The 17,576-nt window shown below is 38.3% G+C and overlaps 1 protein-coding gene across 1 annotated transcript in view; it reads right to left on the reverse strand.

Annotated features, from left to right (window-relative positions):
- Positions 1–17,576, reverse strand: part of CTNND2 (catenin delta 2) — a gene marked incomplete at its 5' end in the record, with an annotated part of 412,468 nt that overhangs the window by 198,134 nt on the left and 196,758 nt on the right. Inside the window, one exon of the mRNA XM_081326152.1 lies at positions 15,743–15,937. Coding sequence (XP_081182278.1) covers positions 15,743–15,937 — 195 coding nt within the window. The remainder of the gene's footprint in view (positions 1–15,742; positions 15,938–17,576) is intronic.

Genomic DNA, 17,576 nt, shown 5'->3' on the forward strand with positions numbered 1-17,576 from the left:
TCTGGTATTCTTCCATCCAAGTCAAAATTATGTCTAAATATACTGTTAGTGATATATTGTTTAATCCTTGTATTTTATATTTTGTGAACTCTTTCAGAGATAATTGCATAGGAAGCAGTAATAAGCATGCTAAATGAATAAAATAAATAAACTAGTTAAAAATAAGTACTAGATTTGGGTTCCTATGATCAGATTTAGAGAATATATCTAAGGCTGCTTCCTAGTCTAATTTTTCTTTGGTTTCTCAGATCCCTTATCCTGTCACATATGTAACTTAGATTTACAGTATTTATTTTTTAAAGTTGATAATTTACAGACAGTATATATTTACCTGAAAATGGATGAACACCTGTCTCCTCATGTAGAGGTTTTATCTCTGCCACCAAGAACCTCTTCTACCCACCAAGGCTTTCTTGAATATCGGTTTCTACAGTTGGTGGAACACTCCCATATAGAGATTCTTGCATCATGCAATTTATCTAACATTTATTGTCATTCTGGTTCTCAGTCCATCATATGGCTTTATCTTCAGACCCCCACCATCATATTTCTAATATCAAAGCATTTTTACACAATTATCCATAAATTTATTAAATAATCAAAGACCCATCACACCACACATATTTATCACTTTTAAACAATGAAAAATTACAGCATTCGTGTATTCTTTCATGCTTTACTCACATTGTACATTTTTTAATCACATTCAGTAAACAGCTTTCAGTTCCGTATTCATGCAAGAACATTGCACAATTCAAATCTATTCACTTTATCATATACTTTAGTTTAATCAACAAATAGAAACTAACTTTCTTACATTCGTATGTTTTTCAAAGGCCCTCAGAAGCAAAATACTGGTTCAGGATACCAGTTTTCATTGCAATGTGGTGCATGAAATATTCCCTAACAGCAAGAAGAGTACCAGCCACTTCAATCTAATTCTATTCAGCATGTCATAAATGGAAATAAAGGTGTTTTACTCTAAGCTCATTTCAGTTATACTAAGCTAGGATCCTTAATCTAGGGACTACCATTGCCTGCATCCATTAATTAGAAAGCAGATGTAGTATTCAAGTTGTCCTCGACTTAGAACCATTCAGTGACCATTCAAAGTTAGAAGAGCACTGAGAAAAGCAGGACTTCTGGTCTTGTGCAGTAGTGCAGCAGTTGAGGGATTTCAAGGCTCTGTGCACTTTGGCTGATTTTCTTCCTTTTAGGGGACCCTAAATGGGCCAGAGGTCACCCCAAAGAGGTGACAAAGAAGGAAAGAAGTCCCATAGACCACAGAGAGATGGTGGTTGACCCGATTGGTCCAGGAGAAGCCTTCCAGAAACCAACATGAGAAAGGCTAGCCTAACTTCAGAGTCTAGCCCAAGCTACAAGCAACTGAAATCAAAAAGTACTACTTTAAGCTGATTGTAAACAGCGTGTTTGAATCTGGGTAAAAACATTGATTTTCTCTATCCTACTTATTAACTTTCCTGAAGAAACAAAAATCCTAAGAAACAAAAAACCTCTAAAGTGAAGGAGGGGGATCTTGGCCCCACCCTTTTACTAACGGAAGTGGCGAATTAAACCTTTTATGGAGGACCAAAACACACAGAAATGAAATGAAATGAATATAAAACCTAAATCTGGATAAGTTTGAAATTGCTGAATGGTTAAGATTCTCATTTTAAAGGCAACTGTTTATTTGGAAAACTGAAAAATAAACTGGTGCTGACATCTAGTGGTGGATGAAGACTATGACAGCTATGGCTTTCATACAGGATTTGGCAAAACCTGGAAAAAACTAATTTGTGCTTGTGATCTTCAAAGCTTCTATCAATAGAGAACAGCTGTGACAAAAAAAATACAATCTGGGCTGCAGACAAAGAGAATTATAAACTTCAGGAAAAAAAACACCTGTTTGAACTTTCTGGATTACAAATATCTACTTTACTATGACTCCAAAGCTATTGGCAGAGAAAAGAAAACCTTGATTTTTGGCCATCATGGAAAATCAGAGACTTGCAGAAAGAACTTATCAAGAAAAAATAAATACCTTTCAAGAGGGGATATATGATATGCTGCAACTAATTCAAACAACGATTTCAAACCACAAAGAAATCCAAAATAACTTTGAAAATATAAACCAATTCATCTCCAATTTAACTTTATAACAAAAAAATCCCCAAAAACAGCAATACAGAAGGAGCAAATAAAACAAATAACTGAATACAAATTCGAGGATAGAGACTTAAAGGTGGAACCTAACAAAACAAAGAAGTATGATTTAACCAGTGAGGAAAAAATCAAAAGAAATTTTTTAAAAAATGAAGAGCACTGAGAAAAGCGGCTTTCACACTTATGACCACTGCAGCAACCTCATGGTCACATGATCAAAATGTGGGTGCTTGAGAATTGGAATATTTATGATAGCTGCACTGTGATCACCATTTGTAATCCTTCCCAGCTGGCTTCGGACAAGCAAAATCAATGGGGAAAGCCAGATTTGCTTAAGGACTGCATGATTCACAGCTGCAGTAATTCGCTTAACAACTGTGGCAAAAAAGGCCATAAAATGGGTCAGAGCTCTCTTCACAACTGCCTTGCTTAGCCACAGAAATTTTGGGCTCAACTGAGGTTGTATGTTGAGGATTATCTGTACTTTAAGCTGATTGTAACTTATCACTTACAGAGGGTTCGCTTAACAAACATCCTCAATTATGTCAGACTTCTTGTCATAATGACAGTACTTAGACAGTGATGTCTCCTCCCCACTTTTGTCTCTATATCTGTTGAAGCTATATTAATAGAAATAGAATAATTGTGTTTTAAACAATTGAATCCAAAGTGTCCTAAGATGATAGAAGGCTATACAGCAGACTATTGCAACTCAAAATTAATTGTACTGTCACAAACCAAATGAAATATAGAAACAATAATTCCAGCATAATTAGCTTCTATGTACTTAAGTATTCACAGAGCAAAACAAGTAAATAAATTTTATTTAAGAAAATAAAATTAAACAAACTTTTATAAAATTAATTAAAATTTGATCTTCACAAAACAGATTTAAAACTGAAATTAAGTGGAATTTTTTAGGTTGGGGAAATCTGCTTTAATAGAATATCATTAAATAATTTTTTTATCAAATAATTTACCCTCTTTAAAATAGTAGAAAATGATTAAAGTATTTGTACAGAAGGATATGAACAGGTAACACTTGCTTCTTGAACGCCTGCCTGTATTCTGCAGCTCCTGATGTTCATGTAGAACGGTGTTTCTCAAAGTTGCCAAAGTTGTGATGTGTGGACTTCAGGAAATTATAGGGATTGAAATCCACATATCTTAAAGTTGCCAAGGTTAAGAAACACTGGTCTAAAGCCGGCCTCTTTTCTCCATTGCAAACCTTACCTATTCCTCAGCTGGAGAACTCTTTCTCTGCTGTTAATGCAGGTGGAAACTGGAAAAGATTGGAGAGACAGGTACTACCAAGTTTCAATTATCTTATGTGGCCTTTCATCTGAGACAGCTAATAGAAATTCTCTCAAGAATTAACCAATGATATGTGTGTGACAAGAGAGCGGTCCCCATTTTGAAGTGGGAGAGCTGTGCTGTTTTACCAACTGAATTGTGAACATTAACGAGATTGCAAATCCCATTTTACAAGATGGCTTTCCAAAAGTAGTCCCCTTTTTTCCCCTTTTTATATATTTCCTAGATTGCTTAATTTATAATTCTGACAAGCATTTTCACCGTGAGGCAACTAAATAGCTGTGTAAGTGTCAGAGCTATGTGCAAAAGAAAAAAAAGACACTTTCAAGGTCTCAATATAAATAAAAGTAACAGGAATACTTCACAGGAGGGCTTCACATAGTTATTTATAAATTAATCCAGTGCTGCATTTTGCTTCTGCTGTTTTATTGCAGTTCTACTGCAGTCTTTGAAAACGTAGTTTTAAGATCTTCCAATATTTATGCAACTTGGTAGCAGAGATCTACAGCATCCTATTAGTAAATACATTAGACAACTGGCTGAAAAATGGTATTGCTGAAAGATTTAGAAATAGAAGCATTAAGAATGGTTGATCTGGGTAGGCCCCAAAAAAAATCACCATATTCTGTTTTGCTGTAGTTTGAGATAGAGATATGAAGACTAATGTGGGGAAAAAAGAAATTATGAAGGAAAAAAAAGAGCTTTTCCATAGCCTTTTCTGTTTCAGTTTTCACCAAAAAAAGATGAAATATTTCCTAGTTCTTTTATATTAAATAGCAGATAAACCACTAGACATTAAAGAAATTGGATTAAGTTTGGAAACAATGAAACAAGAAATAAACTAATATGTAAAAGGAAAGAAGATTCTGCATTGTAGCTTGGTCAAGAGACTGAGAATCAGTCTTTAAAAATATCTTTAGGTTTAATATGTACTTTTCCATTTTTCTTTTTATTAAGTTAAAAAGATGAATTAATGTATAAATAATAATAAACAGTAGGAAGATTATATTACATATGTAAAACTAATTATCTTCAATGAAGCTGCAAAATCACATGGCAGTAATGACAATAGTGCCTAATTAATGAAAACCAGCTATTCTTTTTACATTATATAAAAATTTGATTATTTTAACCATAGGAGATTAGCAGGAAATTACATTAGACTGGAAGTCATCAATGTTTTATTTACTTTGATATCAATTACAAAGGAGGGTTGTCACTTGACATTTGAAATATATTTAAGATTTTTTTTTATTCTATTAGTATTCTTTTAGTACTTTCAAGCAAAATAAGGACACACATCTACATCATGTTCTGTTCTTACCAGCTCTGCCAAGAGAGTTAAAGTCTATTCAAGTTAGCAGGGGAACTGTCCGTCATACAGCACAGCTGACAGATACTGCTTCAGCAGTTGGTAGGCTCCAACTGGGCAACTTTATAGAATACATTATTTTTCCAGCTTTTCCTGACTTGCATTAAGACCATGGGCTAGAATATTTTAACTCTTCCTGAACAAGATGCTGGATGTGCTGCCAGATGCTAATAATTCAGCTTTTTTTTTTTTTAAATCCCGTTACTTTGTTTCTGAAAGAGGTTCTGGTGGCTTTAGTTATTCTGTTCAAACTGAGCAGAAATCACCCGGGCACAATATAGCACTCATAGATGCACAACAGAATGAACTCAAGCAAGCAGCTGAGTTGCTTCTAGGACTGACTGAAACACACACACACACACACACACACACACACACACACACACACACTTGCAGAGGAGCAAGCTGGATTTAAGGAAGGCTGATACACCATTGATCAATGCTTAGTACTCTCTCACACTGAAAAATACTCCCTCTACAACACAAACTTCCTCTATGCCAGACATGTCAAACCTGCGACATCACATGATGTCGCGCAACATATCGGGATGGTTTTGCCATTGCTGGCAATGGGGTGGGTGCGGCTTCCGGCCTGTGGGCCGGCAGATTGACACCCCTGCTCCATGCTGTTTTCATAGACTTCAAAGCAGCACCAATTTGTTATTCTGACTTAAATTTGTGAAAAGCTGGAGGCCTCCACAATTGAGCAAAGTTTACTTCGTTTAAAATATCTGCTATACAAAGGGACCTTACTGAAAGTAAAGTGTAGCCCCTGAAGCCATCTCACCAGTGCCACTGAAACCAAGAAAGGTGTCAACCAAGGTTGCATATTGGCCCCTCCCTTATTTAATTTCTATATCAACTCCATGGAGGGCCGTCTCCACAACAAAGACCTTTACTGCCAACCACTTGCTGGAAGACACAACAACAACATAGATAATGCAGCAAAACTTTCAAGAACACTGAATGGCCTTAAAAGAGCAGTGAGAGTACTAGCATAGCACTGCAAGGAAGACCAGCTAGAATTCAGTTATCAGAAAATCAAAATCATGGGATTTGTCCAAAAACTCAAAGAGTCATTCTTGGAACATAGATGGCGGCCCACAATATTTTTGTTTCAAAATAGCTGAAATAGTCTTTTGATTTGTCAGCAGTAGGAAACTCCATGGGGACTATGTCACCCTTAAATTCCTTGAGACAAGAACTGATCACTAGATAGCCATAATTCTCAAGTTATTTGAGGCCAACCCAGTAACATACTGTCTCTATAATCCCCAGCTGGCCCCTTCTCCAGTTTTGCACCATTAGGATTTGTACAATCCAATTTTTAAAGATCAGCCCTTCAAATCCCTAATTGTGTCTCTATTGTCACTCTGGCTATACATGGGTTTCATCAAAGTGGAGGCTAGAGTGTGGCTGACCATACTTAACTTTGCTCGAACTATTTTCCCCTCCCCCATTCTTGCCCCATTAAATATGATTGATGATTTTTCAGTCCAGATGGAAACAGGCAATGACAACTAAAATATCCTTGGGCTTCTCTCCAGGATTTCTACTCAGCATGGAGTAGCAATTATTAAAGAGCACGTAACAAATACAGAGAACCAAATGAATCTAGCCATGATCTCAAACTTTATTACCAGTGAATCCAACAAGTATTCTGCCTCCCTATAGAATTCGTAACTAAACTCACCTCTAAACAGGGGTGTGAAACTGCCGGCCCACAGGCTGGACATGTCACACAGAAGCCGCGCCCACCCCATTGCCGGCAATGGCAAAACAGTCCCGATATTTATTTTTTTAATTTTTATTTTAATTCCATTTATATCCCGCCCTTCTCCGAAGACTCAGGGCGGCTTACAAGCTTAGCAGTAGCCTTCATTCTATGTATATGCCTGCTTATTAGGGCTTTCACACACACACACCCCAAGTGGCATTATTACAAAGTCAGCTTAATTGCCCCCAACAATCTGGGTCCTCATTTTACCTACCTCGGAAGGATGGAAGGCTGAGTCAACCTTGAGCCTGGTGGGATGCGAACCTGCACTAATTGCAGGCAGCTGGTGTTACTTAAGGAGGCATCAGCCCACTGCTCCACGTGACGGCACAGGTTTGACATGTCTGACCTAAACAATGAAGGGTCTTTACTCTGGCACAATGTCATACCTTCCCCTCAGCTGTCCTTGAAAGCTGATGCAGGAAGATTCCTTACAGAGTGACAAGGTTCCTATGACTCTGGACACACAGAAACAACAAAGCTTCTATAGTGCTTGTGCTACAGACATTTGTATTAGCCTCATGTATAAATATCCTACTGATTTCAGATACCAATCCTGCTACAACATACAATGTTGCCATCCAATGTTTGTTGCAGCAATGCTCAAAATTCATTGGAAAACATATCCTATAAACCAGAGGTCACCAACCTTTCTTGATTGGCAGACCGGAAAGAAAGAGAGGGGGAAGCATTTCATGAGCATGTGACGCAAACGAGGCAGGGCTAGTGTTTGTGTGATACTCGCTAGCCCTACCCCGTTCTTATGCACATCACCCTGTTTCTGCACCCTGAGGCACGGCTTTGGCCCGTTTTTGCATATTGTGACATTGCAGCATCCCATTTTTGTGCCCCGCAGTGTGGCAGCTTCCCATTTTTGCAACCCGCGGCACAGAGGCATCCCATTTTTGCGCCTCGAGATGCGGCGTTGGCCTGTTTTTGCACCATGTGGTGCAGCGTCCTGTTTTCATGCCCTGCGGCCACAGCACTAGTGTTTGTATGTGTGCGCGCGCACTGGCCAGCCTGTCCTGTGGCCCGCTACCAGGCCATGGCCCACAGGTTGGGGACTCCGCTATAAACTAAATCTAATGAGTACCTAGTTTATTATAATAGAGTGGTTTTGTAATATGATATACTCTTCCACATAACCAACATTTTAAGCTCCACACTCATCCGATGCTCCTACCACTACTTTTAGATTCCTTTAGTTCTTGCTTTTTAGATATAAGCTTAGTTTTTAATTCATGTATCTTTTGTATTTCCCAGTTTACCATAACTGTTTTAGATTTAGATATTTTATTCTTCATGTATCTTTTATCTTTTTTAATGACTGCACTGCATTTCCCTTACGCTGATCTATGATTAAAATAAAAATTGTATTTTGTTTGCTCTTTCTTCTCATAAATACTTAAATCTGGCACTTTTTCCCCACCTTTCCTGCTGATAACCAGCCTCATGTTTCTTAACCTTGCTGTCAAACTACTCAGACAGCTGGATATTGATAGAATCAGCATTCCTGCCCTTAGAAGCTGTTATTATATTTTTCATGGTATGCACTGCTCATCTTTTACCAAACCTTCCCATATGTCTGGAAGGATGAGGAACCATTCTTCTCATCTTTTTCCAGATTGAGAACGACTGGGAGGTGCTCTGCCCCCACTCCAAAGGTTCTATGACAATTTGTCATGGCCAACTTGCCCCAGGACAACTCGTTGCTGGACAAAAGTTACATTAATAACGAAGAAATGGTGGAATAGAATCATTGAAGAAAAGATGTAAAAGGAGGGACAGAATGAAATGCGATCAACAAAAATTAAAATATTTATTTTAAAATAATTAAATAAAATTGTTAAATTGTTCTGCAGTGAGTTGTCCCATGGCAAGTTGACTGTGGTGAGCTGTACTGTAGTAAGTTGGCTGTGGCAAGTTGTTCCATCCCCACTTCAAATCCATGTTCATAACAGAATGGGTGCCCCTCTCACACACTTGAGATTAGTGCAACAGTACTGGGTAGTGCTTCCACTCCTCTCCTAGGCATCCACACCAAAGCTTCGCCTTTGGTTGAAACCAGCAACAATTTGGACCTCTCCCTCTCTCATTTTTATCATATATATTCCAGTCTGGGGAGAAAAAGGCAATAAAACTGTTCTGTCCACATACCTCCATTCTAAATTCTCAAAGCCCTGCACCTCTCAGCCCCCTAAGGCCCTCCCTTTTCAGAGCCAGAATAATTGTCTTTGTTATGCAACTAGAGCAGTCAGGCACCAAGAATACTGAAGGCACTTCACCTCAGACTCTTCTTCTACCAACATAGGAGGAATTGGCAAAGCTAAGTTATGTTATGAACATGGAGAGAATCTTCAATCCAGGAGAAAAAGTGGAAACCAGGAATGAATGAATAAATAAGGCCCCTAGTGAGTGAGTGAGTGTGTGTGTGTGTGTGTGTGTGTGTGTGTGTGTGTGATAACATGTAATGCAGTGGGAATCATAGAAAAATACTTATTGTTAAAAATAGTATCTAACTCTTGCAAATAGATCAATTATACTATGGAAACTGGACTTTACTCAAATCTGATTAAAATGGATCTTTATTTTTCCCCAGGTTTGTAATTCTCATGGTTAGTAAATTGAATGTAAAAATGTAGTAACATTATGCATAATATTACTTGGGAAAGAAGAGTGAATAGACTGTGTGGGAGGAATAACCTCCACCCTCATTTGGTGACTGGATGATAGATGTCTCAATAAAATCTGGTTTACCAGATAAGTTTTAATTTTCTTATATCATTTGTAAACCTATTATTGTCCATATTATAAAACTAATTTCTGGAACCATCAGAGCAGGCATCTCAGAGAAAAATAATTCTACTTTCAACAGTGATTTTTTAAAAAAATCTCCCATTATATTAAGAATGAAAACAGAGCACATACTGTTATTGTGGTTCATTGCTTTAATGATTAAGGAACAACCCCCTCTCTGTTACTGTTAAAACCAAAAGTAGCCTCAATCATCTGCAGTGAGTTAAGTAGAACAACACAACAGATATTTAGGTTATCTCTTTGAATAATCTTTCAGTTTATAATACACTCAGTATTCAGATCCCCTTAGCAGCTAGTTCATGGATACTTTTTTTTCTACAAAGGGGAAGTCCCACTCTATCTTCAAAATGTAACTTATTCATGAAAATGCTAGGGGGAATTATCCCCGCATGAAGATGTTACAACTTTAATTGCTAGATTTAGAGCTGATGGAAAACAGCTGTCCTGATTGCAAAGTTCAGAACAGACCTGTTATATTCACACATTATAGTTAAGAATTCCTTTCTCTGCCCTTGTGTCGGGGAAACACAGTTAGTTAACCGTGCCTACTTGTATTGTCTTGTTGAATTCTTGGGTTACAGAGTCAATCCAGTAGCCTTGGCATGCTTAAGTGAGTGGCCTGTCGTTTTCAATATCCTCTAACTCTATCCCCTGAGCTCTTCAGTGAGAGATGGGGGATTCAGGAAAAAGGAAGTAAGGATTTATGTCTTCTTTGATGGGTTTTGATGGAACAAAGAAACTTTAAGGAAACAAATTTCATGCAATTAGGCCTAGGCCAGGGGTAGGCAACCTTGGCTCTTTTATGACTCGTGGACTTCAACTCCCAGAATTCCTGAGCCAGCATGGCTCAGCTTGGAAACTCTCCCTTTCCCTTCAGCATGGCTGGCTAGGGAATTCTGGGAGTTGAAGTCCACGAGTCATAAAAGAACCAAGGTTGCCTACCCCTGGCCTAGGTGTTCAAAGCCAACACCCCCAAAGCTATAGGGCAATTAAAACCAGTACTAGGGGGAAATTAGCTGGAAATGTTCAGACTACTGTCATGAAGGATCCTTCATTTCTTTGCAGTGTGCTGACAAAATATGAGTCTGGTAGTCCATTTTCAACTAAGACATTTTATTGGAAAGCAAAAGCTTTTGTAAGCTGTGGTTAACTTTATCAAGGCAAAAGATTTTCATGATCTGAAGGGAAATGAGATGCATGGAGGGGTTAAACTGATACAGATTTTAAAGCTCATGAAATTTTTGTTTTTTAATAAAATACAATAGTCAAAATGATACTACCAAACTCCTTCTGATTTGTCTGCAATAGACCAACACTGCTATCCAAAGTTATATACCTGCTTCTATTCTGTAATAATAATTTTAAATATGGGGTTCCAATGAGGAACAGATCGCCCTGGCTAACCTGGCATTCCAGGCACATCAGACCGAGGAGCTATGACTGGCCTCAGAGGGGCCCCTGGTGCATGGATCTGCACAGAGAGGCTGACCTCCGGGCCCCGCCTTGCATGGATTCGCTGCAGCTGCCGCAAAAATGGCAGGTCAAATGGGAGCTGCTCAGGGCTTGGTCCCAAGGCATGCCATCTACACTGCCTGACATTCTGTCGGAGGTGGGGGGCAGTTGGCGGCTAAGGGACTGTTCCCAGCGGGCAGATACACAGGAGAGTTGGAATCCTCCAGGACCTGTTCTGTGGGTAGCTCTCGAGAGACCAGGCCGGTTCCCCCAAAAGCGGGGGCTGGTCTATATGGCTCCACATTGCCACATTAGGGACTTCATGGTGTGAGACTCCAACCAGACCAAGGGGATGACCCTGGATCCTTTGGGTGGAACCCCAGTACTTGATGTAGGTCGGGTACCCGGAAAAAAAATAATTTTAAATATATATGTATATTATACATGTTGACGAGGGGTGACATGATAACAGTGTTCCAATATCTCAGGGGTTGCCAAAAAGAAGAGGGAGTCAAGCTATTCTCCAAAGTGCCTGAAGGCAGGACAACAAGCAACGGATGGAAACTAATCAAGGAGAGAAGCAACCTAAAACTAAGGAGAAACTTCCTGACAGTTAGAACAATTAATCAGTGGAATAACCTGCCTCCAGAAGTTGTGAATGCTCCAACACTGGAAGTTTTTAAGAAGAGACTGGACAGCCATTTGTCTGAAATGGTATAGGGTTTCCTGCCTGAGCAGGGGGTTGCACTAAATGACCTCCAAGGTCCCTTCCAACTTTATTATTATCATTATCATTATTATATTATTAAACATTTTAAAACAAGGATACAATCAAAGAACAATAAAGGAATAAAGATAAAGGCCAAAACCTTTCTGGGAACAAAGAAAGAGGGGCTTCAATCATTCTCACCAAATGTTTGGGCAGAGAGCCAGGTCTTTAAGGCCCTGTGAAATACCAGAAGTGTGAGGGCTTAGGGAGAAACCTGATTCCAGAGGGCAGAACCTGCTACTTTATCTCCATTTGCTTAGACTCTACAGATTATTGATTGCTGGCTCTGATACATAGATGTCAGCCTAATATAACAAACATTTCTCACAAATCCTTACTTAAATTATCTTAATCCTTTTTTTAACTTCAATATGGGGCTCTGACCTTAGCAACAGACATGCTAAATTACTTCAGCTTAGTAACCTTAAAAGAAGAAAACTGGAGAACAATTGGTGACAAAATCATTACTTGCATTGGTATAACTCTTTCACCTGGGGATTTAGCCATGTAGACAACCCAGGACTTAGGCAGAGAGAGTGTGAGGGTGGAGGTCCCAGCAGTGCAGGTAAGCATCAGTGAGACACTTTCTCCTGCCTGCTACAAATCATAAAAAGACAAATTTACAATATATGTTTTAATTTATAACTAAAAACCATTGTAAATAAACTTTTTGATGTAACACATTTGATATGGAGCTGATGATTTTAGTCCGATAAATTTCACTTTTATGCTTAATGGTTCTGTTATTTTCCCTGCCATTAATCCCTTTCCAAATATAATAACCTTGCATTTAGCAACTGTCATAGGATTGGGAAAGCTTAGCAAACTGAGTTTATCTTCCTAACTGAAAAGCCATCTCCAAATCACCAGTTCTCAAAAAGCAGTGCTTTTTTTGTAAAAGAAAAAGGTGCTGGAACTCACACATGTCATACAACCCGCCTTGCCTACCCTACAAGGTTCCATCCAAAAAAGGTGCCGGAACTCCGTTCTGAGCGTTCTATGAGAAAAAAAGCCCTGCAAAAAAGTGAGAACTCAGAGCGCCAAATTAAATTTAGCTCATTCACAATGAATATATCATACTACGTAGCTACTTTAAAAAAGACAGTAAGAGTCCCCCAGCGTTATTCTGAAGATCCACATATTTTATAATCAGCAGTTTTGTCTGCATTTCTTTCTGAATACTACAAGCAGCGATGAACCAAATTATTACTTATGGAATGCCACACTGGAATACACTAAGAAAAATCCAGGCATTTTTAAACGTAATATAGGGGCAGTTTCAATCATTACTGAAACAGAGATGCAGTTTATTCATCCTATAGTTCGCCAACCTTTCCAGCTTTGTGAACCAGCGGGGAGGGGGAAGAGGGGATGGTTCTGTGTGAGCGGCCAGCAAGCGCGCTTGCAGCTCCATTTGCACGAATGGCATGCACGCGCACCTGCTGGTCATGCAATTGGAGTTCATGTGCACATGGTTTGCCCGCTGCTCATGCAAGTGTGGCTGCGCATGCATGCACTCACCTGCCATTTCCACAGTCTGGTTGCAAATAGCTCACAGCCCACCAGTGGTCTGTGGCCCAGAGGTTAGGGACTCCTACTATAGGATATCTGTTATTCTCTGTAACCAATATATGTTCTATTTATCTTGCTACCGGTAATAAATGGATAAGAGAAATATAGGAAAGTTTAGCTAGTATAGTAGATTTCCTTTCCTTCATTATTATCACTGTCCACTTAAACTGAAAAGTCAGTTTGGGTAATGTTTAATAATCTTTTCATATAGCACATCATTGACTATATATTATACAGCAGGGCAAAAATCATCCCAGTTTCAAATTATGTATCACATATAACTTTCTCTGGTTTTTTGAATCAAATGATTAGCTGAGGCAGAATAAACTTTAACAGATTGTAAATCATCATATTGGGTCCAAGTAACTTTAATTTTGTTAAAAGATTAAAATCAGCCATTAATCTTTATTTACTGACACAAATCAGACATGTGAACTAAGCCATCAATTTCTCAACAGTAAAATCCATAATATTGAAGTTAAATACATATTTCTGTTTCAACTGCTCAGTCATCAAAATAGAACACTCATAATACATTAATTCTTTATTGTCAGCAATATCAAATTTGTAGCAATTTGAGAGGAATGCTATGAAAAGCCATATCAGCTATTCTTTTCAAATTATGTTTTTGGAATAATAAAGATTGTATTACAATGATACATTTTTGCCTGAAACCAGACATTAAGATATTTCAGGCATAACAAATAAACTGCTCAATAAGATAATTGCTGGCTTAAGTATAAAGACAACATTGGCAAGATTAAGTTATTATTCTTTTAATTTCTCCCATAACTATCTCTATGCACATTAGGGAACAAAAGCATAATAAAATCCAAAAGAAGACAGAGAAAAGAACATCCAACATCAACTGTAATATTCTCTTAGAAAACGTGGGATTTAAAATCCTTTGCTTTGTGTTAGAAAGATGACTGGAGGCCTTTGTTTTATCTCAGTCCCTCTCCAACTTCACTAACAATGGCTTAAGACTTTGACTTACAAAACATGTATATTCAGAAGAAGAGATTTATTTAGATATCTGGCCCCTGGTCCCAAGCCATTCCACCTTAAAAGCCCCCGCCAACCATTAGGAATAGTCCTAGATATGTCCTGGGTCCCAATGATATCCCTGACCGAAGAGTGTATTAATTGTTACATCTGCCTAAACTAACAAACATTTATATGTTTTAAAAACCCCACACTCGTTTGAATTTCTTACCGCTCAAAACAAGTTTATTGACTTTCCAACAGGATGTTGTAATTTGTTTCCTCTCTGCTAGTATAGTGCCTTTTACTTTTGAGAGATACATGTTTATGATATTAAGATATAATGTAAGAAGAAGACTTTAATGGTTACTCTAACATTAGGAATCACAAACAACAAAAAGGCTATTTCCCTGCATGAATGTCAAATATTGTACAATGGGGTGGTTGGAATATTAATACTCAGTATGATACTAAGGGTCCAATTCTGGGGAGATGGTTTAAGCGTTTGTGAAAAACATGAGACTGAAAAGCATGGAAGAACTATAAACTGTATTTAAACCAACAACCTTGAGGAATAAATTTCTAAGATATCCAAGCCTGCCTAAAATAGGAATGGCATTAATTGCATCCACCTATAGAACTGCCATATGTAGGAAGCATGAAGACTAAGACTAGAAAAATGAAAGCATAGAGATGTGTCTCCAACAGAGAAGACTGTCTGGAATTTAGTAGAATCAAATCAATTTTCTGGTATTACAAATGCTCTCCTTTGAACTCAGAGCAAATTTCATCCTTATAAAGGAAACATAAAGTAAAAATGAATAATAGGACAATAACATCTAGCTTTAATCCTTTTTATGTTAACATAAAAACAATTTTGGTTTTGACTAGTGTGAATGTAAGATTCTTTCACATTTTTATTGCCACTACTGATTTGGTTACTGTTTTTACATACAGAGTTGTAACATTTTATGCGGTTTTTTACATATAGTTATTTTACTTGACTGAAGTGAACAGTTCCCAATTAAGAATGGTATACCAACATGTTTGATATATGATCATGCATTTCTACATTACAAATGAATCAATGGTACTGTGAGTTTGACTGCAATACACTGCTACTTTACATGGAGTGACAGAAAAAAATTAATAAATGGATGAGCACATGCATGCATATATATATATATATATATATGAATGAAGTGGGAAAGAAATTTATTGCTCAATGCCTCATTAATTTGCCCATTCTCCAAATTATTAAACAATCCCATTGTAAATGATCTGTTAATGACATGACAAAGTCATGTTCTATGCACCTTCAGCAAATTAACCATCAAGGAAAGAATGCTAGACAGCAAGGTAAGGATAAATAGAGCACTTTGTTGGGATTATTGATGCATTTACAATTTCAAAATTTTCCATGTGTGAATTCAGTCACTTTATTTGTAACAGCTAATGATCATTTAAAGCAACGTACCTACCCCAGGCAAGAAGCAAAACAACCTGCATTTCCACTTACCTGTGCTAGTGCGATAAGTGCCTGTATGTGCTGGTTGAAGAGGGTCTCCCTGACTCTGGCTGAGACTCCTCATAGGGGGCTTCTGATACACTCTGTCCTCATAAATAGGATCTATGTGGTGCTCTGGAGATTGTAGTGTCCTTAATTCCGAGCCCAGGTGGCTGTGCTGACTTGTGTATGAAGCCCGGGATCCAGCTGCAAAATAAAGCGCTATCAGAAACTTTATGAGAAAGAAAATAAATAAGAGCAGTGGAGCAGTGGAGCAGTGGTGGAGCAGTGGGCTAATGCCTCCTTAAGTAACACCAGCTGCCTGCAATTAGTGCAGGTTCTCATCCCACCAGGCTCAAGGTTGACTCAGCCTTCCATCCTTCCGAGGTAGGTAAAATGAGGACCCAGATTGTTGGGGGCAATAAGCTGACTTTGTAATAATGCTGCTGGGGGGGGCGAAAGCCCTAATAAGCAGGCATATACATAGAATGAAAAGGGACGCGGTGGCTCAGTGGGTTAGGACACTGAGCTTGTCGATCAGATGGTCGGCAGTTTGGCGGGTCGAATCCCGAGTGCCGCGTAACAGAGTGAGCGCCTGTTACTCGTCCCAGCTTCTGCCAACCTAGCAGTTCGAAAGCACGTAAAAAAATGCAAGTAGAAAAATAGGGACCACTACGGTGGGAAGGTAACAGCGTTCCGTGCGCCTTTGGCGTCTAGTCATGCCGGCCACATGACCACGGAGATGTCCTTGGACAAGCTCTGGCTCTTCGGCTTTGAAACGGAGATGAGCACCGGCCCCTAGAGTCGGAAACGACTAGCACGCATGTGCGGGGGAACCTTTACCTTTTTATACATAGAATGAAGGCTATTGCTAAGCACATTGTGCTTTAGATTGTAAGCCGCCCTGAGTCTTCGGAGAAGGGCGGGATATAAATGGGATTAAAATAAAAATAAAAAATAAAAAAAATAAAGAGAGATATTCTTAAAATATCCTTAAGAGTACACATTTATATTAAAAACGTTTGGTAAGTAAAGAATTCAAGAAACCGAACCAACTAAAACAATAAACGATTTGGTATTTTCCATACAACAAGAAAAACAAAAATAACACAAAAAGGCACTAATAGTTCAGGGTTATTAGCTTAAGAGTTAAGCAGACCTAAACTTTCAAGGAAACAAAGCAGTTCAAGAGTGGCTACACATTAAGAGCTTTCCCTGTATTGGACAGCAGCAGCTTCTCTATGTTTCATCAACTGCACGTATGCTTAAGAACCTTTTTCTTGAAAAGTTAGTTGGGAGAAAGATTAGCGTTCAGCATCATTCGTGTGGTGGATTTAACTTTAATCAAATCTATGGATTTATCTTTCTGTTAAAAAAATGATCAAAAACTGGAAGTGCCACTCAATGTAAAGGATACCGGGAACTGATAAAAAAAAGAGTTAATCATGATCAGCAAGGACACAGCCCTTTTCATTCTACTGTTTGTTGCACAAATCTGGCTTTTTACACTTGCATTCATGCTTATTTTTCTCTCTCCGAAACAGAATAGCTTTATATCAATGAAAGCTTGCAGAAGATGAAGGACCAAACGTTCAAATGAATATCAAAATTAATGCCTATACCTTAGGTTAAACTCTGAAAGCAAGCTCCCTCCAGTATGTTTTTTCCTCTAAGACATCGCCAGTTCTATTTGCGTAAAGAATAAAAGAAAGAGAACAAAGGCAATTCTCATTTATTTCTCTTTCATTACATACGGTTTCATTTAATATGGTTCCCCAGCCCTCTGTAGAAGCTTCTCATTTAGCACAGATAGTTTGCAAGAGCCGGAACAAAACAAACATTAGGT

This window comes from Vipera berus (genome assembly GCF_964194415.1).
Source record: "Vipera berus genome assembly, chromosome: 3".
Taxonomy (NCBI): domain Eukaryota; kingdom Metazoa; phylum Chordata; class Lepidosauria; order Squamata; family Viperidae; genus Vipera; species Vipera berus.